General features: G+C 50.6%; 1 protein-coding gene and 1 long non-coding RNA gene across 6 annotated transcripts in view; one reads left to right on the top strand and one right to left on the bottom strand.

Moving 5' to 3' along the window:
- Positions 1-98: 98 nt before the first annotated feature.
- The window catches only part of LOC103349437 (uncharacterized), an 84,229-nt gene continuing 58,301 nt past the window's right edge, over positions 99-26,026 (top strand). For all 4 annotated transcript variants that reach the window (XR_011383128.1, XR_011383127.1, XR_011383125.1 and 1 more), the window contains exon 1: positions 99-219. This is a non-coding gene — a long non-coding RNA (uncharacterized lncRNA). The remainder of the gene's footprint in view (positions 220-26,026) is intronic.
- Positions 11,243-26,026, bottom strand: part of PLEKHA8 (pleckstrin homology domain containing A8) — an 83,237-nt gene continuing 68,453 nt past the window's right edge. The window contains exon 14 of one of the 2 annotated variants that reach the window (XM_051852868.2): positions 11,243-11,282. In XM_051852868.2, coding sequence (XP_051708828.1) covers positions 11,258-11,282 — 25 coding nt within the window. In that variant the 3' untranslated portion in view covers positions 11,243-11,257. The remainder of the gene's footprint in view (positions 11,283-26,026) is intronic. The other variant, XM_051852869.2, reaches the window with a different exon arrangement.

Raw genomic sequence — 26,026 nt, 5'->3', positions numbered from 1 at the left:
CCCCGCCCCCGCCTCTCGAGTTTTCTGCAAACCCGGAGCGTCCCGGGGCCCTCGCGCACGCGGGGGCCGCCCTGGCCCGTGACGTCGTGGACCCCGGCCAATCGGCGGACCCGAGCCGGGAGCCGCGGCCTGCGGGCTGGGTGACGTCGCGGCGCGGGCGCGGGATGGCGGCGGCGCGGGTTGCGGCGGAATCGTGTGGCCAGGGCAGCGCTTTGCTAGGTGAGGCTCACGTGGAGGTAACGTGGAGCTTGCGGGGACGTCCGCGGGAAACGCGGCTTTGCTTCCGCAGAAGCTGATGCAGGCTGTGTCCCCTGCGTCCCAGGGCCGGACGCCGCGTGTCCACCCAGATGCGGAGGGAGGTTCTGTGTGCGCGCACGACGCGCGGCCGCGTGTGTCTGAGGGGCGAGCCCCGCGTGCCGCTGGCCGCTCCCCAGCCCCGATGAGCGCCGCACGGGCGGGCCTGGACCGCAGGGCTCGCTGCAGCTCGGCTGGAGTGAGGAGCGGCAGACGCACGCTGAGCAGCGCTCGCCCCGGGAACGTTCGATCCGCGCCGGTCCGTGCGCCATGGGCCCTGCGGACCCAGCCGACGCCCCTGTCCTCGACGAGGCATGGGGACTCCATGGGGAGGCTGCCCGCCCTCCCCTGAAGCCCCCTTAATGAATCAGAACTGCGTCCTCACAGCCAGAGTCTCCAACTGACCCTTCGGTGCTTTGGGGATCAGCCTAAAGCGTCTTTTTGCTAAAAGATCTTTCTCTGGTGAGAGTTGTCCGTCCCTAGAAGCTGATGCGGCTGTGTCGTGACTTTCTGACTTCCAAGTCACAGGCTCGTTGTGAGACATTTCAGCTCAGGGAAAGCTTATGAAGCACCTACTGGGACTGGGTCCCAGGCAAAGATGCACAAGGCCCCACCGAGGACTTTTATATCTTCTTTTGAAAGATGTATTTATTCGAAAGGCAGAGTTACACAGGGAGAGGGAGAGAACGTCCATCAGCCGGTTCACTCCCCAATGGGCAGTAGCCTGGGACTCCATCCCGTGCTCCTGTGGGTTGCGGAGTGGCAGGTGGCAGTTTAACCCATGTGCCCCAAGCACCCAGGAATTTACAGACTGGAAACCAGAGGGCCCCTGAGACCCCTGCACAGCTGACTGGCACACATCTGCCCCAGTCTGCAGCTGTTAGGGACTCGTAGATGTTAAGTCCCATGGTAATTGTCCTTGAGGTGGGGAGATGACTCTTGGTGGGCCTAACAATCCGGGGAGCCCCCAAGAGGGACTGGGCCCTTCCTAGAGAGACTCATGGAGGAGGTGGCACCATCACCGGGGAGGAGGGGGAGGGGAGCCCTCGGCAAGGATCACTGAGCGGGCATCTAAGGTGGGAGCAGTCCCCAGCCAAAGCCAGCAATGAAGGGGGACTTCCTATGCGGTGAACCAGCACGTGTGGCTGTGCTGGCACTTCCTGCCTTCTGGAACCGGAAGTTAACAAATGGATGTTGCCTTAAGCTGCTCAGTTTGCTTAAATGTGTTTTTGCAGCAGCTGAGAACTAATGAAAGAGGCAAGCAGGTGAATACAAAAATTCAATATGCACTTGTAATGTTACCAAAATGCCACTGTTTACTTTGATGTTTTGTTTATTTGAGGTGCTGAGAGAGAGCTCCCTTCCCTTGGTTCACTCCCCAGATGCCCTGAGGGCTAGGGCGAGGCCAGGCACTGTTGGAGATCTCCCAGCGAGAGGCAGGAACCCACCGGCTTGAGCGTCCTCGCTGCCTCCCAGGTTCTTGTTAATGGCAAGGCTGTGCACGCAGGGGAGCTGACATTCCCCCTGGAAAGTTCATCTGCAGAAGTCACTTGAGCCTGGGTTTCTTTAAAGCAGCTGGGAAATCCACCCTCGACCCCCCCTGCGGAAGCTGCCTCAGCTGCCCTCCCTTGTTCTCAAGTGCTCCGTGGTTTTTATTCGACTGTGAATAGGATTGGCTTTCCCATGCAACTTGTTCTTTTACGCACTCCCACGTTGTAAGTCCACTTAATTAGTCTTTGACTTTGGTAACTGCTTCATCCACACAGCTTTGTGGTTATGCAGTCGGGGGAATTAGGCGTGAAGGGAAACACGGCTGGTTTCCCATTCGTCCTTTGGCTGTGCCCAAGGGAGTCCCACTGTATTGAGGGGGAGCGGTGGAACAGGAGGTGGTGGTGGCCAGTGAGGAAGTAGGTGATTCATCACAGTAGAGAGCAGAGAGGCATGAGGATGTGAGGGTCAGGAGAAGCAACACAGAGGAACTATGGGCAGGTGCCTGCCATCTCTTGCCCCCAGTGCACTCAAGAACAGCGAGCTCCATGGGCTGGGGTGGATGAGCGGAGGGCGGACACGGGAGTCTGGCCGTCTCAAAGCTCTGTAACGCTGCAGCTGGGGTCTGAAAGCCAATGAAACTAGGAGAGCAGCAAAATGTAAAATCTCACAAGAGTCACTGAAATGTATCCCAGACGCCTGGGAGGAACACTCGTTCTGGATTTTGTGTCGGAATCCACCAACCCTAGTTTTTCATTTGTTTGACCTTTAAGTTTAAGTATTTTATTTTATTTTTGTCAAAGTCAGAGACATACGCAGAAAAACAGAGGGCCGGCGCTGCGGCTCTCTAAGCTAATCCTCCACCTGCAGCGCCGGCACCCTGGGTTCTAGTCCTGGTCAGGGCGCCGGATTCTGTCCTGGTTGCTCCTCTTCCAGGCCAGCTCTCTGCTGTGGCCAAGGAAGGCAGTGGAAGATGGCCCAAGTGCTTGGGCCCCTGCATCCACATGGGAGACCAGGAGGAAGCACCTGGCTCCTGGCTTTGGATTGGCACAGTGCGCCAGCCAAGGCGGCCATTGGGGGGTGAACCAACGGAAAAAGGAAGACCTTTCTCCCTGTCTCACTCTCTCACTGTCCACTCTGCCTGTCAAAAAAAAAAAAAAAAAAAAAAAAAAAAAAAAAAAAAAAAAAGGAGAGAGAGAGAGACAAACAGAGATGTCTATGTACATTCTTATAAAAGGTTTGGATCTAGAATTTAAGGGAGCTATGAGTTTTAAGACTTACCTTTTGCCTTCAAAACAAATCTAGCTAGGGAATGGGCATTGAGTCTAGAGGTTAAACTGTTCATGCCCTATAACAGAGTACCCAGGTTCCATCCCTCAGCCTCCGACTTGAGCTTCCTGCCAGTGCAGACCTTGGGAGGCAGTGGTGATGGCTCAAGTGATTGAGTTCCTGCTACCCGCATGGGAGACCTGGACTGTGTTCCGGCTCTCGGCTTCAGCCTGGCCCAGCCCCAGCCATTGCTGGTATTTGAGAAGTGAACCAGCAGGCGAGAGCTCTGTCTCTGCCTCTCAGATTTAGAATATTTTTTTAATTACATCTAGCTGATCAACTTCATCTGCCAATCACTTTTCCTTTTATATATGTTAGACAGAAATATTCACTTACAATTTGGTTTTTTTTATTTCTTTTATTCACTTAACCACTTCAGTATTCTGAATTGTACAACTAATCATTCCCTCTACTGTCCCGATTTTCAACTAGTAGAACAGTTCCTGATTCTCCCTACTTCTAAACATTTGCATTGCCTTCCTTCAGTAAAATACGATCCGGAACACTTGCCCTCCCGCAGTCCGTGGATGGTGCTGAGAGACAAACACAGACGTTCCAGTGCCAGAGCCCCGTCCTGGCGTGGTCTCTGCCCCTCTCCTGGTGGTGCTCTCCGTCCCGCCTGGCTTTGCTGTCTGTCGAGGTGTGTTAGGACCCACCACATTAGCTCACCCTCTGGAGACACGTCCCGCGAGCATGACCACCAAGCTCCTGCATGCACGGGGGATTCCCTCCAGGAAAGGTGTGCATCCAGGGAGTTTACCCAGCTGCAGGCTCATCCCTCGCCACAGCCGTGTACTAAGAAGCAATGATGGACGGCAGCACAGTGAGCTTTGTGCTGGCCTTGCCCCCACACTGGGTGTGTGTGCCAAAGCCGCCGATGGAAAGCAGCTGAGAGCGAGCGTGCAGCCGTGTGGCTTGAGGTGAGGGCTTTGATTCACGACTTCACCACTAAGTATGTGATCGTGTGCCCCTGGCTAAGTTACCTAAGCCCCAGGAACTCTAGCTTCCCCACCTGTAAGAGTGGAACAAGGGTGGCCAGCGCTGAAGCTCACTAGGCTAATCCTCCACCCATGGTGCCGACACACCGGATTCTAGTCCCAGTCGGGGTGCCGGATTCTGTCCTGGTTGCTCTTCTTCCAGTCCAGCTCTCTGCTGTGGTCCAGGAGTGCAGTGGAGGATGGCCCAGGTACTTGGGCCCTGCATCCGCATGGGAGACCAGGAGGAAGCACCTGGCTCCTGGCTTCGGATCAGCGCGGTGCACCGGCCACAGCGGCCATTGGAGGGTGAACCAACGGTAAAGGAAGACCTTTCTCTCTGCTCTCTCTTACTGTCCACTCTGCCTGTCAAAAAAAAAAAAAAAAAGAGTGGAGCAAGGGTGTATGCCTTAGGGACTTGTTGTAAGGATTATAGATAGATAAACCTCTGTGTGTGTGTGTGTGTGACAAAGAGAGGGTTGGAGGGGTGTGTGTGCAAAGAAGAAGCAGAGTTGCTTAAAATGAGAGACCCCTGACTGCAGGGTACAGAAAGTTCACAGAGGGGCAGGTGTCTGGTGCAGCAGTTAGGTGCTTAAATAAAAATAAATTAATTAAAAAATTTTAAGAGTTCATGGAAAATGGAATTAAAAGATTCAGTTCATTTTGGTGCGAACAGTTTTGAAATCCATACATTTGAGGAGTTTCCAGAAGGATCATGGAAAATGTGTATTATGGAAAAACTATGCATAGATCTTTTTTAAAAAAATCTTCACCAACATAGATTTATATTTTAATCCCACTTTCTATAAAATTTTTGAAGTACTCTGGTGTATACCTAAGGGATTTTTACATTTTTTTCTTCTTTATTTGTTTGAAAAGCAGAGAGAGACAGAGCTCACCACATGCTGGTTGACTCCCCAGATCAAAGCCGAGAGCCAGGAACCAAATCCAGATCTCCTGTGTGGGTAGCAGGGTCCCAAGTACTTGAGGCGTCACCTGCTCCCTGCCAGGGTGTCCATTAGGAAGAAGCTAGAATCCAGAGTGGAGCTGGGTCTTGAACCCAGGCACTCCTAGGGGATGTGGGTGTGTAACTGCTGCACCAAACGCCTGTCCCTACAAAGGGTTTTGTAGCAGTGGCCCTTGGTCTGTAAGGTGTGTAGAGGCATTGGTTAGCTTTAGATTTTGTTGAATCAAGTGTACATGCTAAAAGTTTTAAAGTGTATCTATTAGGAACCGCATCCATTGAGTAGTAGCAATCTTGAGCAATAGAAAGGTTTATCACCTTCCTTTCCCATGAATGAAATCCACAGGGGGGCAGATCAGGATTTGGTCACTCCCTGACCATCTCTCTGCTCTGCTGGCCTTGGTGTGTGGCTTCTGTCCTCACAGTTGCCTCACGGTCTGTGATGGTTTCCAGAGTTCCGGCTATCTCAACCACGTTCCAGGAATAAAGGATAAAGGAACATAGGCTGATTGTTGTTACTCCGTTAATGAGCCCTCCGTGAAGTCCTGGCCAACAGAGTCCTCTTACACATTAGGGTTCCGTGGCTGTGAGAAGAAACTCAGAGTTTACAGCAGGCCTATTTCCCAGCCTTATTGCTAAAGGAGAATGGACGATTGCAGGATGCTAGCAGGCTCAGCCGCAGGGGAAGCCTCTCAGTATTAGAGCAAGAATGGAAACAATCCAAACAAGTAGAAAGAAAAATGGGAAATTTAGAAACTCTGACAGTTCAACAGAAAGCAGGAAAGAAATCAAAAGAAGCCAAGAAACGTTCTTGTAAAGAAAATGCCCAAGTGAGATGGAACATGGAATTCCAACCAAGTGTGACTGCAGTCAGTGTGAATGTGGAGCCAGTGTGCAGCTTGACCCATAGATGAAAACAGAGCTTGCCAGATGGGAGACACAGAACAGAACTCGGCCGTGTGCCATTTACAAGCAGAGCCCAGGCCGGTGCTGTGGAACAGTGGGTAAAGCCACTGCCTATGAAGCTGGCATCCCACATGGGCATGGGTTTGAGTCCTGGCCGTTCTACTTCCGACCCAGCTCCCTGCTAATGCAGAAGATGGCCCAAGTCCTTGGGCCCCTGTACCCATGTTGAGACATGGAAGAAGCTCCTGGCTCCTGGCTTCGGCCTGGCCCAGCCTTGGTGTTAGTGGCCATTTGGGGAGTGAACCAGTGAATGGACGATCACTCTCTCTCTCTCTCTTTCCCTCCCTCCCTCTCTCTATCTTTCCTTCCCTCTCTCTCTCACTTTGCCTTTCAAATAAATAAATAACTCCTCAAAACAAAAGCAGAGCCCACTGAATTTTTTTGGCTGTAGATGATTTGATTTAAGAAAAGGATTCATTTCTACAGAATATAGAACATTGAAACAAAATCACAATATTAAAAAGAAAAACCCAAACCCACAATGAAATTTCCTATTTCACTCTTGTAATAAACGCTCTTTTGTGGATCTTGGGTTAGCAGGTCTATTGCCTAGAAAGAGTCCTGGAAATCTTGACTCAGTCCACTGCTGCAGTCTGAGAGTTAGCGAAGAGATGCCGGCCCCGAGGCCCACATCCCAGGTCGACGTAGTGGTGCAGAGGGTTAAGCCACTTGCCACACAAGGATCCCATGTCAGAGCATCGGTTTGGGTCTTGGCTGCTTGGCTTTTAATCCAACTTCCTGCTGATGTACCTGGGAAAGCAGTGGAGGATGGCCTAAGTACCTGGGCCCCTGTCACTCATGTGGGAGACCAGGATGGAGTTCGGGCTCTTGCTTCCAGCCTGGCCCTGTCCAGCTGTTGTGACCATTTGGGGAGCAGATGCAGGTGTAAGTTAAAAAAAAAAAAAAAAGTGGCTCATATCCGCGTGTCTGTGCAGGACCGGATACAGTCCCTGCCTAGAAGGCTCTGAGAGCGCCCTTGGTTGGAGACTCCAGTCTGGCTGAGAGCTTGTGGAAGAGCCTTGATGGGAGCACTGGAGGAAAACGGAATCCATGTGTAGGTGACAGGACGCAAGGGGATGTGGTTAATTTATAAGGAAACTGAATGGTCAAGGGAGAGGTGCATATGTGTAAGGAACCGGCAGGGACACTTGGCTGCTTCTGAGGCCGAGCGAAGACAACAGAGCCGCTCCAAAGAGGCTGCCCCCTTTCCAGTGGGAAATCGGCTCAGGAGAATGATTAAGCTGCGTTCCAAGGGATCTGATTGATGAGAACGGAGGAAGCAACATGGAGATGTGATGACCACCAGACACAGTACCCCAAGAATCGGAAGGCAAGGGGTTCGGGAGCAGGACCTCAGCATCCTTATGTTTAAGCCCCACAGTAAGTCTGAGGTGCATCCCCATTTGAAACCCACCAGCCTAGAAGATGTTAGGTTCAAATTAAAGATAACGAGGCTGTGGCCAGGCCAGGGTAACAACAACAACAAGATAGATTTATTGATTTTTGTATTTGAAAGGCAGAGCATCAGGGAGAGCGGGACAGACAGATTTTCCATCCACTGTTTCATTCCCTGCAACAGCCAGGGCTGGGCCAAGCTGAAACTCCATCTGGGTCTCCCACATGGGAGGCAGGGGCTCCAACGCTTGGGCCATCATCTTCTGCCTCCCCAGGCACATCGGCAGGAAGATGGATGGGAAGTGAAGCAGATGGGACTCAAACTGGCGCTCCTCAGTGGGATCTGGCATCACAAGCAGCAGCTTTGTCTGCTGCACCACAGTGCCGGCTCCTGGACAGCATTTTAATAATCATTGGAGGCCGGCGCCGTGGCTCAATAGGCTAATCCTCCACCTCATGGAGCCGGCACACGGTTCTAGTCCCGCTCGGGGCGCCAGATTCTGTCCCGGTTGCCCCTCTTCCAGGCCAGCTCTCTGCTATGGTCCAGGAGTACAGTGGAGGATGGCCCAAGTGCTTGGGCCCTGTACCCCATGGGACACCAGGAGAAGCACCTGGCTCCTGCCTTCAGATCAGCGCAGTGCGCCGGCCACAGTGTGCCAGCCGCGGCGGCCATTGGAGGGTGTACCAACGGCAAAGGAAGACCTTTCTCTCTGTCTCTCTCTCTCTCACTATCCACTCTGCCTGTCCAAAAAAAAATTATTGGTGTTAGCACTACACTGTTGTCTAATGTCATCAGGCAAAGTATGACCCAGACTCTGATAAATGTGGAGACACAGCAAAGCTGTTTCGTCAGAGTTTTGATCAGGCAGGAACACGTCATGGGTAGCCAGGGCACTGACACATCTTTAGTGATTTCCTGCAAAGTATACAATTTCTGAAATACTTCTATCAACAGGATTTTATCCATAAGACTTTTGCCTAGGGAACGCTGGGCCTCTCGCAGTTTGACAGATGTCTCATACAGCTACAAAGTAACACTAACTAAAGAAACCCAGCACTCCTCTTGCCTGTGCTTTTCCAGGGGCCCACCGGAAAATCCCAAAGATTCCTCTAGTGTAAAAGACAACTTGCTTTTACACATACTTAAAAATGATTAAAACTGTAAGACTTAGGTTCCAAATATTTTGCCACAATAAAAAAGGTTTAAGATTAATTAAAAACAAAGCAAAAAAAAAAAAATCCTGATTTTTTTTCTTTAAGATTTATTGATTTATTTGAAAGGGAGGGGGAGAGAGATCAATCTTACATTTACTGGTTCATTCCCTAAATGGTCACAACAGCTGGGGCCAGAAGCCAGGAGCCAATAATTCTGTCTGGGTCTCTGGCATGAGTGGCAGGGGCTTGGGCCGTCCTCAGTTGCCTTCCCTGGCACATTAGCAGGGAGCTGGATGGGAGGCAGAGCAGCTGGGACTTGAACTGGCGCTCCAGCACGGGATGCCGGCATCCCAGGAAGCAGCTTAACCTGCTGTGCCACAACAGGCGACTCATGTTTTTAATTTTTCTAAATTCGATATCTGACTTTTTTTTTTGGAAGGACAAGAATAAGAAATGAATCTTGCCAGGGGTGTTTGGATACTCCATGAAGCCAGGCTCCTGGGTGCCTTGGAAACAATTCTTTGTTACCTATGTAATTGAACTCACAAGAAAGTATTTAAAAATAAGCATACAAAATAACATGATTAAAAAGAACCTTTGCTCTTTTGTCAGCAAAGAACTTGGGTGCTTGTCTCCCTTTAGTAGCTGAGGGTGTAAACAGGAAATGACTCCCCTCGGGCTCTAAAGCCTGCTCAGCGGGCACTTTGCACAGTGATCCCGAAGGTGTTCCGGGTAAACCCAGGAAACGGGAGCTCCGTCCAGACCCAGGCTTCGTACAAGAAGGCAGGTGCGGCTCCCTCTCCCACTCCTGGGCTCCTTCCCGCTCTGCCACATTTCACAGCAAGCTGGCGTTTTCCCTCTAGAACAGATCTCAGGGGTTGCAAGATCAAAACTCATCACGTGGTAATCCTGAGGTGTGATTACGTGTGTTATCATGCAACGCATTCAGCCCTTGTAGCTCCAGAGCAATCACTACGTTTTTAAAAATTCAGCTTCTGCTTTTTAATAGGTCAATATTCATGGTCGTAACCCACATAAAAACGTTCACTGGGTCCTCAATAAGTTCTAATAAAAGGGCTCAGAAACTAACAAACCATTCAAGAACTGCTTTAAGACAAAATAACTCTTTTTTTCTTAGAAAACAAAACCACACAGACAACCGTACTTTTTGTCACTATTGTTCCTAGTTTCGCCTTAACAATCCATATTTATCACACTTTTAACAGAGCCTCAAAGATACAAGCTTTCTGTGGCATGTAAAGATAAGAGGCAGAAGTATATAAAAATACAGGGTGGGTCGTAAACAGTGTCTGGCATTCCGTCTTACTCAGTTATGGAGACCAGAAAGGCCGAGTAGTTGAAGTAAAAAGCAGATGCGCTGGGTTGGGTACCTAAGCGATTGAGGGATTGAGCACTTTGAGGCCTGGTTGAATGGAGGCGCCCGTGTCAGGTTACAGGTACCCGTCTCCGGGCGGCCCTGGGCTTCAGCAAGACGTCCCCTGGCTGCTCTTAGAGTCTCAGTGCCCGGAGACTGTGAGACGCACGCTCTCCGTCGGTCTCTGATGATCCTCCCTAGAAAGTTCCTGAGCTGAAGCCCATCTCTGGCCAATCGCTGGTCCCGAGGGTATGCACTCCTCTAAACGCTCAGCCTGGACCCCCTGTGCCGCCCCCCCCACCGGTGTGTGAGGGGGTGGGGCTCCAGGACCACCGCACCCACCCTATCCTTGGAACGGAGCAGGTGCTCCCTGCACCACGCGTGATGCTGAGCATTTTCATGAGAAGGCTGCGTGGCTGAGTAGAGAGGACGCCAGATGGGCACTCACAGACCCGTGGTTGAGCTCTGGCTCTGCGTCCTCTGGGTGACCTTGGGGAAGCCTTTCCCTTCCTCAGGCACCGTGACTTGGGTTAGGTGATTCCAGACCTAAATGCCCATGACTGTATTTCTTTCATTCGGAAAGAATCAAGGTTCCTTCTGTCCTGGGACTCAACACGAGATGGAGAAGTATGTTCTGGCCGTCTTAGTCAACAGACTGCAGCCGTCAACAACAGGAACGCGTTCAAGCTCAGGGGGAGAACAGAGCCAGGAGAAGTGTACATGGAAATCCAGAGTGTCTCTCGGAACCCAGGGGAGGAGTGGCCTCCTGAGAGCTGAGGACCAGGAAGTGGACGCCACCAGCAGCCATTACCTACCCCCACCGCCCCGTCTCCCTCTCTTTGGCCGGAGCAGTTTCTCATTTGTCCTGTATTTTGCACAGCAGTTCCCTCTTCTTTTTAAAGATAGTTAGTTAGTTAGTTGTTAGTTTACTTGAAAGGGAGGTGGGGAGAGAAACATCCTTCATCCACTGTTTGACTCCGCAAATTTCCGCACCAATCAGGGCTGGGCCAGGCCAAGGCTGGTGACCTGCAGCTCCACAGGTGGGGCAGGGACCCGAGGACCTGACGCTTGCCAGGGCGAGTGTGAGCAGGAGGGTGCAGTCGGGAGCAGAGCTGGGGTTCAGATCCAGGCGCTCTGCTACAGGACGCGGGCAGCTGATGGGGGGTCTTAGCTGCTGTGCCACTTCCCACCCTCCTCCTTCTCTTTAAACGGGTGCTTTCTCTGCTGCTCGAGGGGTGTGTGCCAGAATGTGCGTGACGGCAGCTTCTGTTCCTCAGTTTCATCTCTGGATCCCAGCTCCAACCTGATTGGCTCACCTCAGGTCAGGTGTTCATTCAGGGCCCTGGGGGTAGGGAGGAAGGGGTGGCGGCCATCAATCACACATGGCCGCTTGATACAGATGCACATGTTCTCAAAGGGAGGGAGGACTGTGCTGGCGGGGCACGCAACAGGTATTTAGTTCAACAGGTGGGGTCATTTTCCTGTAGGTAAAAGTGTAAGGTATTACCATAAAGAAAAAAGAACTTTCCAATAAGAAGGCCTTTAGACAGACAAATGACTTTATGGAAGGGAGTGGATTCATAGAATATAGGGAGCTGAACATGAGTCATAATAACCCTCTTTACAAAGCAAAGTGGAGGAAAAAAAACCCACAGCAGTAGCCAAAAGCAGAACACGTTCACGGTGCTAGGGTCTTGCATGATCTATGTATTCTTGGCAGTGAGGACACTGAGAGATCTATATATGGATTTGGTGGTATTTCTCTCCTGAACTCAGTTAGAACAGCCAGATGGACCAATTCCCAAAAGTGGCTCCCAAGTCAATATGTTCTGATTTTATCTTAGATGGAAGGCCACCTGATGGACGCCCAGGCAGAATCACACACAGACTGACGCGGACATTCTCATCTCTTGTCATAGCTCTCCTAAAGAAGATGCTCCTTGACTTATAATGGGGTTATCTCCTGAGGTGCCCAGGGCGTATTGAATAGAGGGTAACTGAAAGATGCATTTAAACCTCTAATTGAACAGCCCAGCCTAGGCACACAGCTCACTAGTAGTCCTGGAAGCTTCCCTGGCCAGACAGGATCACCTTGCCTGGCCAGCTAGCCCAGGAAAAGGTCCAAGTTCAGAATCCGAAGTACAGTTTCTACTGAAATGTGTATCGCCTTTGCACCATTGAGAATTGTCTGTATGTATGTATATTCACTTGTATATTTAAATCTAGGAATACTGCTTAATTTTACAGGTCTCCGATAACTACATAGTTCGTCCTTCCTCGGAAGTTCCTTGCTGGGGCAGGTGTTTGGCATGGTGGTTAAGACTCCTCTTGGGATGCTTGCATGCGATATCAGAGTGCCTGGTGTGAGTGCTGTTCTGCATCCAATTCCAGCTTCCATCTGCTGATTCACTCCTCAAATGCCCGCTAAAGCAGGGCTGAGGCCAGGCCACAGCCGGGAGCCAGGAACTCAATTCTCAATTCTCAATGGTGCAAAGGCGATACACATTTCAGTAGAAACTGTACTTCGGATTCTGAACTTGGACCTTTTCCTGGGCTAGCTGGCCAGGCAAGGTGATCCTCTCTGGCCAGGGAAGCTTCCAGGACTACTAGTGAGCTGTGTGCCTAGGCTGGGCTGTTGAATTAGAGGTGCCAGGGGCCCAAGTACTAGAGCCATCACCTGCTGCCTCCCATATGTGCAGGAAGCTGCATCTGAAGTAGGGGAGCTGGGACTCGAACCAGGCGCTCTGATAGGGGCTGCAGGTTGTGCCAAGTAGCGACTTCACCCCTGCACAGATGCCCGCCCCGGAGTCCACGCTTTCAGTTCTTTTGGGTGTACACCCAGGAGTGGACTTCCTGGGTCGGGTGGTAATCCTCTATTTAACTCATCGAGCTGCCACGCTGTCTCCCACAGCAGCTGCCCCGTTCTACATTTCCAACAGCAGCAGACAGGGTTATTTTCTGTTTGTTTCTTTTTAAAGTTTAGCCATTCTAGTGTCGGTGAAGAGCTGTCTCCCGTGGCTTTGAGTCGCAGGTTCTCAGCTTTGCTGTGGCACAGAAAAGGCTGCTCCCCGAGGCGCGGATCGCAATCAGTGGCTCGGTACTCAAGGCCGAGGGCCTCATTACCTGTTGACAAATCTCTCTTTACAAACAGAGTCTTGTTTATCTGCTCAGTCGACGTTGGGAAAGAAGAGCTATTTTTGGCTCTGGGAGGTCAGAACATCAGAACACAGGAGTGCCTTCTAGAGGCTGGAGGCCGGCAGGTGCGCGCCTCCCTCGGGAAGCAGCCTGCGCGCCCGGCACCGCGGTGGAAACAGGGATCAGCTGCTGTGCTCATCGCCCTTTTCGTTTTTCGTAAAACGAGGTTTCATGGCAGAAACCTCTTGAGGCAGATGGGTGCCTGCTTCCCAGAGGTGTCTGGTGGGTTCCTGTGAGACCCAGGCTGTAACTAAAGGGCGGGGTGCCCTCCGCGCGAGATGCAGATGCGACCCCAGTGGTTCATTATTGGCCATCAGCTGTGATTTCGGACTCAGGGCGGCAGCGCGGCTCTCTAGGGTTCAGATCCGAGCTCTGTCTCTCACCAGCTGTGAGCTCCAACCTCTGAGAACACCAATTTTTTTCCATAGCTATAAAGGTGCAAATTATAATGCCCATTTCTTAGGGTTGTTTCCAGGATGTGCTAAGATAACTTGGTTAACAGCTTCCTAGACAAAGTCAGTACACATCAGTTCCCTTCGCCTTCACTGAAAAGCAGGATTGTCGCAGATACTATTCCTGCGACTTCGTTGATGGAACACAGGCTCCACAGTGGCCTTGGGGGTGTATTCCCCATTCACAGCCATTTCTAATCCCCTGGGGATTGCATTTTGACCCAGGGTGACAGAATCCCAGCACAGGCCAATGACCCTCAGGCCACCACTGAGGGACAGGGATTTGGAAATGAGGCAGGAGAGAAGGTTAGCATCTGCATGTGGCTACAGCTGTGTCACACAGTTAGGGCATGGATGCCACTGCATTCTGGCACAGGGATGGAGAAGTGGAGAAAACGGGTTCTCAGCGGAGAAGAGGGAAGCAGATGTGCAGTGAGAAGCAGCGCAAGGAGCTGAGAGAAGACCCAGTGGCTCTCCAGTTCCTGGTTCTGGCCCACACTTTTCTGCTTGGATTTCCTGGGACGCCCGCCTGCACGTTACAGTGGATTCCCTCACGTTGCTTCTCAGAGTTTGGTGGACAGATTTTCAGGCACTACAAACTCAAGCAGGCAAGCAATTGAATGGTATTTTCCTGTAACACAATTCAAGGTCTCTTTGGAGGCCTCATTCCACCTACTGGCAGAAAAACAATCAAATAAGCTCCGAATAAACTCGGTCAGGGCAGCGTTTCGGGTGTCTCCCAATGTAGGCTATTCTCACACATTTCCTTTCTCTTTAGTGGGCGTCCCTTGGCTTGCACAGGGAGATGCTGGGTGCGCCCCCCCCCCTGCAGAAAGGTGTCACCGAGATGTGAGGGGTGCCCTCTCACCCTGGGCCATCTTGTCCTCATGACCCCCTGCCCCCGTCTTAACCTGAGAAACAACCTCTCAAGGTCTTTGGCCACTGTCATTCTTGTGACACATGTAAGAACTCACCAGCATCTAAATCTTGTTTTTTCCTTAATAAGATGTTTGAATAAAGTCTGGGCAATCTTTAATCTTCTATTTATTTATTTGAGAGAGTTACAGAGAGAGGTAGAGACAGAGAGAGAGAGAGAGAGAGAGAGAGAGAGAGGTCTTCCATCTGCTGGTTCACTCCCCAGATGGCTGCAACGGCCAGAGCTGCGCCGATCCGAAACCAGGAGCCAGGAGCTTCCTCTGGGTTTCCCATGTGGGTGCAGGGGCCCAAGGATTTGGGCCATCTTATACTGCTATCCCAGGCCATAGCAGAGAGCTGTATTGGAAGAGGAGCAGCTGTGACTAGAACCGGTGCCCACATGGGATGCCAGTGCTTCAGGCCAGGGCTTTAACCTGCTGAGCCACAGTGCCGGCCCCTAGGTAATCTTTAATCTGCAGGAAGTAGTCATCCTGCTAATTTGTGCTGACAACATAAACTTTGTGCTTTGACATATTCAGTCAATGGAACCAGTCAAGCCTTTTCCCCACCGAGCCATGTACCCATTGGCTGGGAGGTCAGCACAGGCCCCTCCATCCAACTCCCAGCCAATCCTAAACTCTTCTGGCAAAAGACCCTTCTTGGCTCTATTAGGGACTCCCCCACCCTGTAGGCGCACCCAGTGCAGCCCCATACCACTGACAGACGACCTTCCCCGGCAGGCCGCAGAGAGCAGCGCCGCCATCCTGATTATGCTGTGTGCAAGAGATGCCACAGCACGCGCACAGAGCGCCGAGCTGGGTACAAACCCGAGGGGGATGAGGAAGAGACCGAGGGGGCGTGGCCACATCTCCCCAACCCACGCCCCAGTCAGGGGCACCTCTCTTGGCCATGTTGTCCCCGTTGAGCTCAAGCTTAAGTCCCCCGTTACCCTTGTCTGGTTGAAGTTTGGCAGCTCCTCAATTTCTGTTATGACTGTGTCATAGAACGTAGAGGCAGTAATAACAGGTGCAAGCTTTTGAAACTTAAAATTCCTCTTTCATAAATCGGAGTTGAAAGTGTTGCATTTTAAAACTATTGGTTTTACTACCAATTTTAAGAACCCAGCATGGGACTATTTTGAGTCTTAAGAGCCCAGCTCAGAACTCACATCCGTTCGGCAGAGCTGTAGCGTGTCTGCCTTCACCGTGGAGGGCCGTGGGGTAACTTCTAGGAGAGGCACATCCTTGCTGTTTCATCATCGTGCATGGGTTTGGTGGACTGATTGATTACTGTGAGCTGAGAACCCCAGTCTCTCAAGAGCGCTTTTTCATTATTGAGCCCTGCCTGCCTCCCTCTCACAGTTCCCAGTATTTTCCCTCTCTAAAGTTCCATCTGCACTCCCCAGTCATTGTGTCAGGTGGGGCGTGGATGTGGGAAGGCAGGGGGAAAGGCTGTGCTGAAGTGAGACAAGTGAAACCATACGCTCACTCTTCTGAGGCCAGAGCACTCCCAGGAGGGAAGGGGAGTGCCACCAGCTCCGTCTGTCAGTCCGTCCATCACACTTCTCACTCCTCAGCCTTGGTTTCAGAGCGTCTTTATACACAGGCCTGTGGAGGGGTTTGCATCCTTTTTTGCATCGTGTTGATCCGAAGCCAGGAGCCAGGTGCTTCTCCTGGTCTCCCATGCGGGTGCAGGGCCCAAGCACTTGGGCCATCCTCCACTGTACTCCCTGGCCACAGCAGAGAGCTGGCCTGGAAGAGGGGCAACCGGGACAGAATCCGGTGCCCTGACTGGGACTAGAACCCGGTGTGCTGGCGCCGCAGGTGGAGGATTAGCCTAGTGAGCCGCAGCGCCGGCCTCTTTTTTTTTTTTTTTTTGACAAAATGAGCATCTTAGTTTAAATGTGAGGCATCTGTTAGTGGCACAAAGTTAGGATCACAGGACTTCTAGTGTAAGTAGTCCTTTTTTTTTTTTTTAAAGAAAAAAATTTGTTTATTTGAAAGGCAGAGTGACAGAGAGAAGCAGAGAGAGAGCGAGAAAGAGAGGTCTTCCATCTGCTGGTTCACTCTCCAAATGCCTGCAATAGCCAGGACTGGGCCAGGCTGAAGCCAGGAGCTCAGAACTCCACCCAGGTCTCCCGTGTGGGTGGCAGGGATCCAAGTACTTGGGCCATCATCCACTGCCTTTCCCAGCACAGTAGCAGGAAGTTGGTTCAGAAGAGGAGAGGCCAGGATTCCAGCCAGCACTGCAGTGTGGGGTGCCCAGCCTGAGCTACAGTGCTTGCCCCAGTGTTCTGTTGTTCATTTCTAGGCTGCAGGATGCAGAAAGTAAATGTGTAGAATGACCAGTCAAATGCGCACCTTTAATTTATCCTTAAACTTCTTAAGACAGGAGTTTTTCTTTATTTGTTTTTAATGAATTTTTATGAAACAGGAAAAATATAATACAATATAACAATACATCAAAAAGTTTGTGGAAAATGGAATCAAAAGACAAATTGATATGGATGTGGGCCAGCACTGTGGTGGAGCGGGTAAAGCCGTTGCCTGCAGTGCTGGAATCTAGTATGGCCGCCAGTTTGAGTCCCGGCTGCTCCACTTCCAGTCCAACTTTCTGCTATGGCCTGGGAAGCAGTGGAAGATGGTCCAGGTCTTTGGGCCCCTGCACTCGCGCGAGAGACCCAGAAGAAATTCCTGGCTCTTGGCTTCGGACTGGCTTAACTCCAGCCATTGCGGCCAACTGGGGAGTCAAGCAGTGGATGGAAGACCTCTCTCTCTCTTTCTGCCTCTCCTCTTTCTGTGTGTAACTCTGACCTTCAAATAAATAAATCTTTTTTTAAAAAAAAGTTTATATGGATGCCAGAATTTTGCAATCCATGCATAGCATTGGTCTTCAAAAAGTTCACAGATATTCATATTATGAAAAAGCCATGCATGGATTTCAATTTTTTTGTGCTAATAAACATTTTAAAATTCCATTTTCCATGAGCTTTTTGAAGTACCTTTCTATTAGGAGAAAATGATATGTATAAACAGATAAACACATACAAATGCAGTTATATAGGACATATAGACACATAGGTGGCATCTTAGTCTGATTGTGTTACTATAAATACTGGATGCTGGGGACTTTGTAGAGAAAGAGGTTTATTTTTAGCTCACAGTTCTACAGGCTCAAAAGCCTGGTGCCAGCTTTGGTGCAGCTCTGGGGGTGCTCTGGTGAGAGTCTTGTGGCTGCAGCACGACGTGGCTGATGGCATCGTGGTATGAGCACACACAGGAAGTAAGAGGGATTCAAAGCCAGGTTTGCTCTCAGGGGGATCAGTGGGGATCCCCAGAGGACTATATTAACCCCTTCCAAGGGTGGTACGCACAGTCACCTAGCCACCTTCCATGGGATCCCATCTCTTAAAGGTCCCGCCACCCAGCACTGCCACATGGGCCCAAGCGTCCAGCATGTGAACCTCTGGGGGACACACTCAAACCAGAGTGTGTGTGAGCAGGGGCCAGTGTTGTGGCTCAGCAGGTAAGCAGCCACTCGCAACACTGGCATCCTATATCCCAGCATCTGTTTCAGTCATGGCTGCTCTGCTTCTGCCCCAGCTTCCTGCTAAGGCACGGGGGAAAGCAGTGGAAGATGGATCCGGTATTTGGGCCCCACAGGGAGACTCAGATGGAGTTCCAGGCTCCTGACTTTGGCCTGGCCCAGCCCTGGCCATTGAGGCCATTTGGGGAGTGGATGGAAGATTTCTCTTTCTCTCTCTTTATCAGTCACTTTTCCTTTCACATAAATAAATCTTTATTAAAAATGTGAATAAATGGGGCTGGCGCCGTGGCGCACTAGGTTAATCCTCCCCCTGCGCAGCCGGCATCCCATATGGGCGCTGGTTCTAGTCCCGGTTGCTCCTCTTCCAGTCCAGCTCTCTGCTGTGGCCTAGGAGTGCAGTGGAGGATGGCCCAGGTGCTTGGGCCCTGCACCCACATGGGAGACCCAGAGGAAGCTCCTGGCTCCTGGCTTTGGATCGGCGCAGCTCTGGCTGTTGCGGCCATTTAGGGAGTGAACCAATGGAAGGAAGACCTTTCTCTCTGTCTCTCTCTCTGTCTGTAACTCTACCTGTCAAATAAATAAATAATTTTTTTAAAAATGTGAATAAATGTAGACACACATTGGATAAAAAGAAAAAAAAGTAAACAGTTTGTTTGCAGGCAGTGGCACCAGGAGAAGTTTGTAGCTTCCTCCCAACATTTTTATGCATGTTCTTGATTTAGCATTATACTTTACATTTTTATTTTAATTTTAAAAAGTGAATGCATTTTATCTGAAAGGTGGAGACATAGAGAAAGATCTTCCATCTTCAACTTCACTTCACAAATGCCTGTGACAGCCAGGGCTGGGCCATGCAGAAGCCAGGAGCCTGGAAGTCAACCCAGGTCTCCCCCTGGGTGGCAGGGACCTACGTGCTTGGACCATTACCTGCTGCCTCCCCAGGTGTGCATGAGGAGGAAGCTGGAGTTGAAAGTGGAGCTGGGCCTGTAAGCAGGCACTCCACTATGGGATGGGGGGGGGGGACGACCAAGTGGCATCTGAATCACCACGCCACAACACCTGCCCCAGTATCACACACTTTTAAAGGGTGGAATGAGGTTTCTAATTCTCATAATAGGAGATGAGAGGAATGATCGTTGGAAAGTTCTCCTGCCACATTGCCTAGAAGTGCGTGACAAAATGCAGCAGAACTCATCCTGCTGCAAGGCTGAGCTGGCAGGGAGAACGGCAGCCCGCAGGTGTCAGCAGAGGCGGGAGACACCAGGCAGCTGGGGCTGCTTCTGAGCTGCGGCCACGCTCAAAGGGGAGATTCGGAAAACACCGATGCACTGGCACAGGGAGACAGACAGAACGCCTGCCTGTCTGAGCTGGGGGAAGTGCCCATCTGAGAAACACACTCTCCAGATTTGTTTCTGCCTAAGACCCAGAGGTTCAGACTTCCAGATGGTCCGGGACCCACGAGGATAAAGGACCTCCGTGGTGATAAATAACAGAGAAAGTGGTCCAGGTGTGCTGATCGTGCTGCAGCAAGTGCAAAACAGCTCTTGAGGGACACGTCTTTAATTCAGGCCACAGGGGATTCTCTCAGCCAAACAGGCTTCTTCGAGAGGAGCTCACAAACAAAAATGATGAAACGCAAGACCGAGTGCTGCTCAAGTGTCAGCAGGTGCAACAGGTGACGCTGAAAGGTTCCCTAAAACTTCACGTAATGAATTTAAAAGAGAAGGTAATCATGTTTCAATTAATAAATCCCACAAGTGCAATTAAAATACCAAGAAAAGGACATACCCCCACAAGAAGCACTGCTGAGTGGAAGTTAGGAGCATGGGAACTGGAGCCATACTGCTGGTTCAAATGCCAGCAGTGCCACCCATTACCCTGATGGCCGAGGGGGACCTGGTCACATTTCTGTGCCTCAGGTCCCTTGTCCTAAAGTGAGGACATTAAGGGCACCTGCGGTGGTGGGTTGTGAGGATCACATGTGTTAATCCATGTGGTGTTTAGAAGGCTGCACGTGTGCCTGGCACTCAGTAGGTCTTAGCTATTACTGTACCAAAAAAATAAGGGAGTAAAGATTTTAAAAAACAATTCGGTATGTCTAGGGATCAAACCAGAGTCATGGAAATTAAAAAGTTGGTGAGCTGATGACAAGTGTAAGAATCAGTTAATTAAAAGCCCCATTGGAGGAACATATGCAAAATGCATCAAGAGAATACAGAGATGGAAAATATGAAAAGCAGCCTAAGGGACAAGAGGAGGGAGCTAGTTCAACATGTATCAAATAGGAATTCCAGAAATAATTAAAATAACAGCTGAGGGCCTTCCAGACTTGAAGATAAAGAAGAATTCTCAGAAAGGAGACAGAGCCTGAGCCTAAGCATAAGAAGTGAGAACAGGGCTGGTGTTGTGGCGCAGCAGGTTAAGCCGCTGCCTGCAATGTCCTGTTTCAGAGCACCTGCCCCAGCGCTGGCTGCTCTGCTTCTGATCCAGCTCCTCGCTAACGAGCCTGGGAAAGCAGCGCAAGACGGCCCAACTGCCTGGGCCCCACCGCCGACATGGGAGACCTGGATGGAGCTCCAGGCTCCTAGCTCTCACCTGGACCAGCCCTGGCCGTTGCGGCCATATGGGGAGTGAACCAGTGGGTCAAAGATTTCTCTGTCTTTGTAACTCTGCCTTTCAAATAAACAAATAAATCTTTTTATATATGTATATGTTTTAAAAGGAAGTGATAATAAGGAAACAACATTCGGAAATCACAGAGCACAAAATGAAGAGAAGACCTTAAATGTAACCAAAGATAATAGACAGAAATTGAGTAGTCACAACACAGGCCAGAAGACAACAGAAAAGTATCCTTAGGATGTAGAGGGATGGGGCTATGGGGTAGTAGGCCAAGCCTCCACCTGTGGTGCCAGCATCCCGTGTGGGCACTGGTTTGAGTCTCGGCTGCCCCACTTCTGATCCAGCTCTCTGCTATGGCCTGGGAAAGCACTAAAAGATGGCCCAAGTGCTTGGGCCCCTGCACCCACGTGGGAGACCGGGAAGAAGCTCCTGGCTCCTAGTTTTGGATTGGCCCAGCTCCAGCTATTGCGGCCATTTGGGGAGTGAACCAGCAGATGGAAGACCTCTCTTTCTGTCTCTCCTTTTCTCTGTAACTCTGCCTCTCAAATAAATAAATAATTAAAAAAATATAGAGAGGGATAATAATCGACCATGTAGAATTTTATAACCAGCTAGATTGTAATTCAAAAGTGAGGTAGAAAAAAAGACATTTTAGGGGGCAGGCATTTTGGAGTAGAGGTTAAGCCACAGCTTGGTACACCAGCATCCTAGTACCTGGTTTGAGTCACAGATACTCTGCTCCCGATCCAGTTTCCTGCTAATGTGCATCCTGGGAGGCAGCGATGGTGCCCCTGCCCACCACATGGGAGACCCAGTTGGAATTCCTGGCTCCTGGTTTTGGCCTGGCCCAGCCCTGGCTCTTGCAGCCATGTGGGGAACCAGTGGATGGAAGATTCTCTCTCTTCCCCTCCCATCCTTCCCCCTCCCATTCTCTCTGCCTTTCAAATAAAAATAGATAACTGTTTTAAAAACAGACATTTTAGGCCAGCACTGCAGCTCACTAGGCTGATCCTCCACCTGCGGCACCAGAACCCGGGTTCTAGTCCCGGTTGGGGCACCGGATTCTGTCCCGGTTGCCCCTCTTCCAGGCCAGCTCTCTGCTGTGGCCTGGGAGTGCAGTGGAGGATGGCCCAAGTGCTTGGGCCCTGCACCCCATGGGAGACCAGGAGAAGCACCTGGCTCCTGCCTTCAGATCAGCGCAGAGTGCCGGCCGTGGCGGCCATAGGAGGGTGAACCAACGGCAAAGGAAGACCTTTCTGTCTCACTGTCCACTCTGCCTGTCAAAAAACAAAAAAACAAACAAACAAACAAAAAACCAAACATTTTAAGGCAAAGACAGAGCATTTGTCACCGTAGATTTTTTTTTTTTTTTTTTTTTTTGGACAGGCAGAGTGGACAGTGAGAGAGAGAGAGAGAGAAAGAGAGAGAGAAAGGTCTTCCTTTTCCATTGGTTCACCCTCCTAGTGAGCCGCGGTGCCGGCCTGTCACTGTAGATTCTAGCAGAAAATATTACTGTGAATGTACTTCAGGAAGGAGGAACTCAAACCCAGAAGAAAAAGGGGGCAAAAAATAACACTCTCTAAATAGAGGGCAAACGGGGTCAGCAAGAAGGGACGAGGCTGTGGTCACCTTCTCCCATCACTGATCGAGAGTGGTGTCGGGGCCAGGCTGATGTGCTGGACCTGCACTGACTTTGCATTTCATGGAGAGTCACGGGCCCCTGGCCATGCTACCCTCTCTAGTACAAGCACCAGGCTTAGCCTTGTCTGTGGGAGGCCAGCAGGGTGCTTGGCAAGAGCCGTCTGGATTTAAGGGCTTGCTGTTTATTGGGGCTGCTGAGAAAGCTAGACGCTGCAGGGCACAGAGAGGCTGCAGGTGCTCCTGCCAACGCGAGGGAGGCACTGGTCCTGCCAAAGCTGAGCTTGGGTGGGCCTCTGCAGAAGGGGCAGTCCTAGCTGGTTCCTATCCAGAGTTAAGTCCCTAGGGTCACTTACGCACAGTTCAATTAACACCCATAATCCACAAATTGAAAATTAGATCTAGTGCACAATTACTTAGATATAATTTTTTAAAAGATTTATTTATTTGACAGGTAGAGCTACAGAGAGAGAGAGAGGGAGAGAGGGAGAGAGGTCTTCCTTCCGTTGGTTCACTCCCCAAATGGCTGAAACGGCCAGAGCTATGCCGTTCCGAAGCCAGGAGCCAGGTGCCTCCTCCCGGTCTCCCATGCAGGTGCAGGGGCCCAAGCACCTGGGCCATCCTCCACTGCCCTCGCAGGCCAAAGCAGAGAGCTGGACTGGAAGAGAAGCAGCTGGGACTAGAACCCGGTGCCCATATGGGATGCTGGCACCGAAGGCAGAGGATTAACCAAGTGAGCCACGGTGTCGGCCCCTTACAAGATTTACAACTTGAATTAAGAGTGTTAAAATCTGCTCCCACATCCCCTTGCCAAAAAAAAAAAAAAAAAAGAAAGAAAGAAAAGAAAAGGCAACAACCACTAAGTCCACAAGGCTTTGCCAGCTGGACCCAAACTTCAAAAAAACAGATCATTGTTATTTTATAGAAACTGTTCCAGTTTGTATATAAATGAGGAAACACTGCCTACCTCATTCTATAAAGCATAATAATTCTGATGGCAATTAGATAAGGATAGTATGAAAAAGGAAAATTGATGGTTTATTTCACTTCTAAATATAGATTCAAAAAAAAAGGAACTTCATATAGAAATGCCTGTTAAATACACCACTGCGGGGACGGCGCTTTGGCGCGGGAGGTTGCAGCATTGGCATCCCATATGTGCACCGGTTCTAGTCCCGGCTGCTCCTCTTCTGATCCAGCTCTCTGCTGTGGCCTGGGAAAGCAGTAGAGGATGGCCCAAGTGCTTGGGCCCCTGCACCCACATGGGAGACCTGGAAGAAGATCCTGGCTCCTGGCTTCGGATCAGCTCAGCTCCAGCTATTGAGGCCATTTGGGGAGTGAACCAGTGGATAGAAGACCTTTCTGTCTCTCTCCCTCCAACTCTACCTCTCAAAATAAATAAATTTATTTATTTGAAAGGAAGAGTTAGAGGGAGGGAGAGACAGAGAGAAAGATCTTCCATCCACTGGTTCACTCCCCAAATGGCCAGAACAGCTAGGGCTGGGCCAGGCTGAAGCCAGGAGCCAGGAGCACATTCTGGGTCTCTAGTGTGGGCACAGGGGCCCAAGCACTTGGGTGATCCTCCACTTTCCCCAGGTGCATCAGCAGGGACCTGGATTGGCAGTGGAGCACCCAGGTCCAGAACTGGTGCCCTTATGGGATGCTGGTGGCACAGGCAGGTGGCTTTACCTGCTCCACACAACACAGGCCCCCAGTTCGTGTTTTTCAGTTGAGAGCATGAAACACCTGTGAACTTCTGTTTTCTGAGTTAGCTTTTCTTCCAGATTAGTTTTATCTGTTTCTCCTTTGGCCCCTTTTTCTGGCCACAGCATACTTACACAGGTGCTCTGTCATTTTATTTACATTTGCTCACGTTTGAGGTGGGGTAAAATCCAGGTATTCTCTATTTCCACCTCATTTGGCATCTACCTCTCTTCTCCCATGAGCTGTGTTCCATATACTTCCTACACGGGTAACATTCAAAATACTTGGCAACCAGCATGACACAGCCATTGAACAAGCAGGCAGAGGTTGGCCAGAGCCAGGGTCCTGAAGATTACTTGCTGGACCACCTGTTAACTCCTGTGGTTTCGGTGTGTGGGGTCGTCTGGAGTGGGGGTGGCCAGAACAGCCTGAGACACTTACCTCCTGGTAGGGATGTATTTTGATATCTTAACTACTAGCACAGCCACACCAGTGTGCGCCAGACACAAGTCCTGCTTGTCTGTGTCTGTGTCTGTGTCCTTATGGGAGGGAGAGGAGGAGCTGTGTAGACAGACTTCTGCTAGAGGCACTGGACCCTGTCTTTGAATATACGCAAAGTCCTGTGGCAGGGTGAATTCCAAATGCAGAGGAGATAGATCTATTATATACAGCATAGGGAATGAACTAGTTTCTGCTGTTTGGTTCACTGTCTCTCCCCAGAAACTCACCCACCTACCTTCTGATGCCCAACGACTCCCTGCAGAGGAAGGAGGAGTGAGGATTCCCGTGCAGCCCCAGTTCACCAATCAACCTCTTCTAAGACCTGTGATTTTAATAAGGATTCTGAAAATTTGCAAATTCCACAGTGGGGATGCATTAGGAAATGTACTTCTTGCCAGCAACCCTGGTCTTTTGCTTTGGTACAAGGTTGGGTGCCTTCCATCGCTTAATTGCTGATGACTTCTAAAAAAAACTGGTCTTTACTTTTAAAATATTTCAGAGGCTGGTGCTGTGGTAATAGTGGGTAAAGCTGCCCGCCTGCAGTGCCGGCATCCCACGTGGGCGTCGGTTTGAGTCCTGGCTGCTTCACTTCCGATCCAGCTCTCTGCTATGGCCTGGGAAAGCAGTAGAAGATGGCCCAACTCCTTGGGCCCCGGCACCTGCATGGGAGACCCAAAAGTTCCTGGCTCCTGGCTTCGGTTCAGCTCAGCTCCAGCCATTGCAGCCAATTGGGGAATGAACCAGCGGATGAAAGACCTCTCTCTTTCTGCCTCTCTGTAACTCTGCCTTTTAAATAAATAAATAAATCTTTAAAAAAATTTTTCAGTTGTTCATTTTGTCAGACTTTCAGGGGTGGAGTTTCTGTGACCTGGACATATTTGCCCTGAAAGACCTCATGGTACAACTTTAAAGGACTGAACCAGCAGCTCTGGTTTGCACAGTAGAATCACTAGGGTGCTTTTTTTTTTTCTTTTTAAGAATTACTTTATTTATTTATTTGAAAGACAGAATTACAGAGAGAGGTAGAGTCAGAGAGAGAGAGAGAGAGAGAGAGAGGTCTTCCATCTGCTGGTTCACTTCCCAAATGACCACCACGGCCAGAGCTGAGCTGATCGGAAGCCAGGAGCCAGAAGCCTCCTCCAGGTCTCCCACACGGGTGCAGGGGCCCAAGGACTTGGGCCATCTTCTGCTTTCCCAGGCCATTAGCAGAGAGCTAGATTGGAAGAGGAGCAGCCAAGACTCGAACCGGCACCCATATGGGATGCCGGCACTGCAGGCTGGGGCTTTAACCCACTGCACTACAGCGCTGCCCCCCCCCTTAAAGATTGATTGATTTATTTGAAAGTCAGAGCTACATTGAAAGGGAAGGTGAGGTAGAGAGAGAGAGAGAGGGGAAGAGAGAGAGGGAGGGAGGGAGGGAGGGAGAGGGGTCCTCCATTCACTGGTCCACTCCCCAATTGGCCACAACAGCGGAGCTGCACTGATCCAAAGCCAGGAGCCAGGAGTCTCCTTG

This window comes from Oryctolagus cuniculus, chromosome 16 (assembly GCF_964237555.1).
Source record: "Oryctolagus cuniculus chromosome 16, mOryCun1.1, whole genome shotgun sequence".
Taxonomy (NCBI): Eukaryota; Metazoa; Chordata; class Mammalia; order Lagomorpha; family Leporidae; genus Oryctolagus; species Oryctolagus cuniculus.
This window is presented reverse-complemented; position numbering and strand designations above follow the sequence as displayed.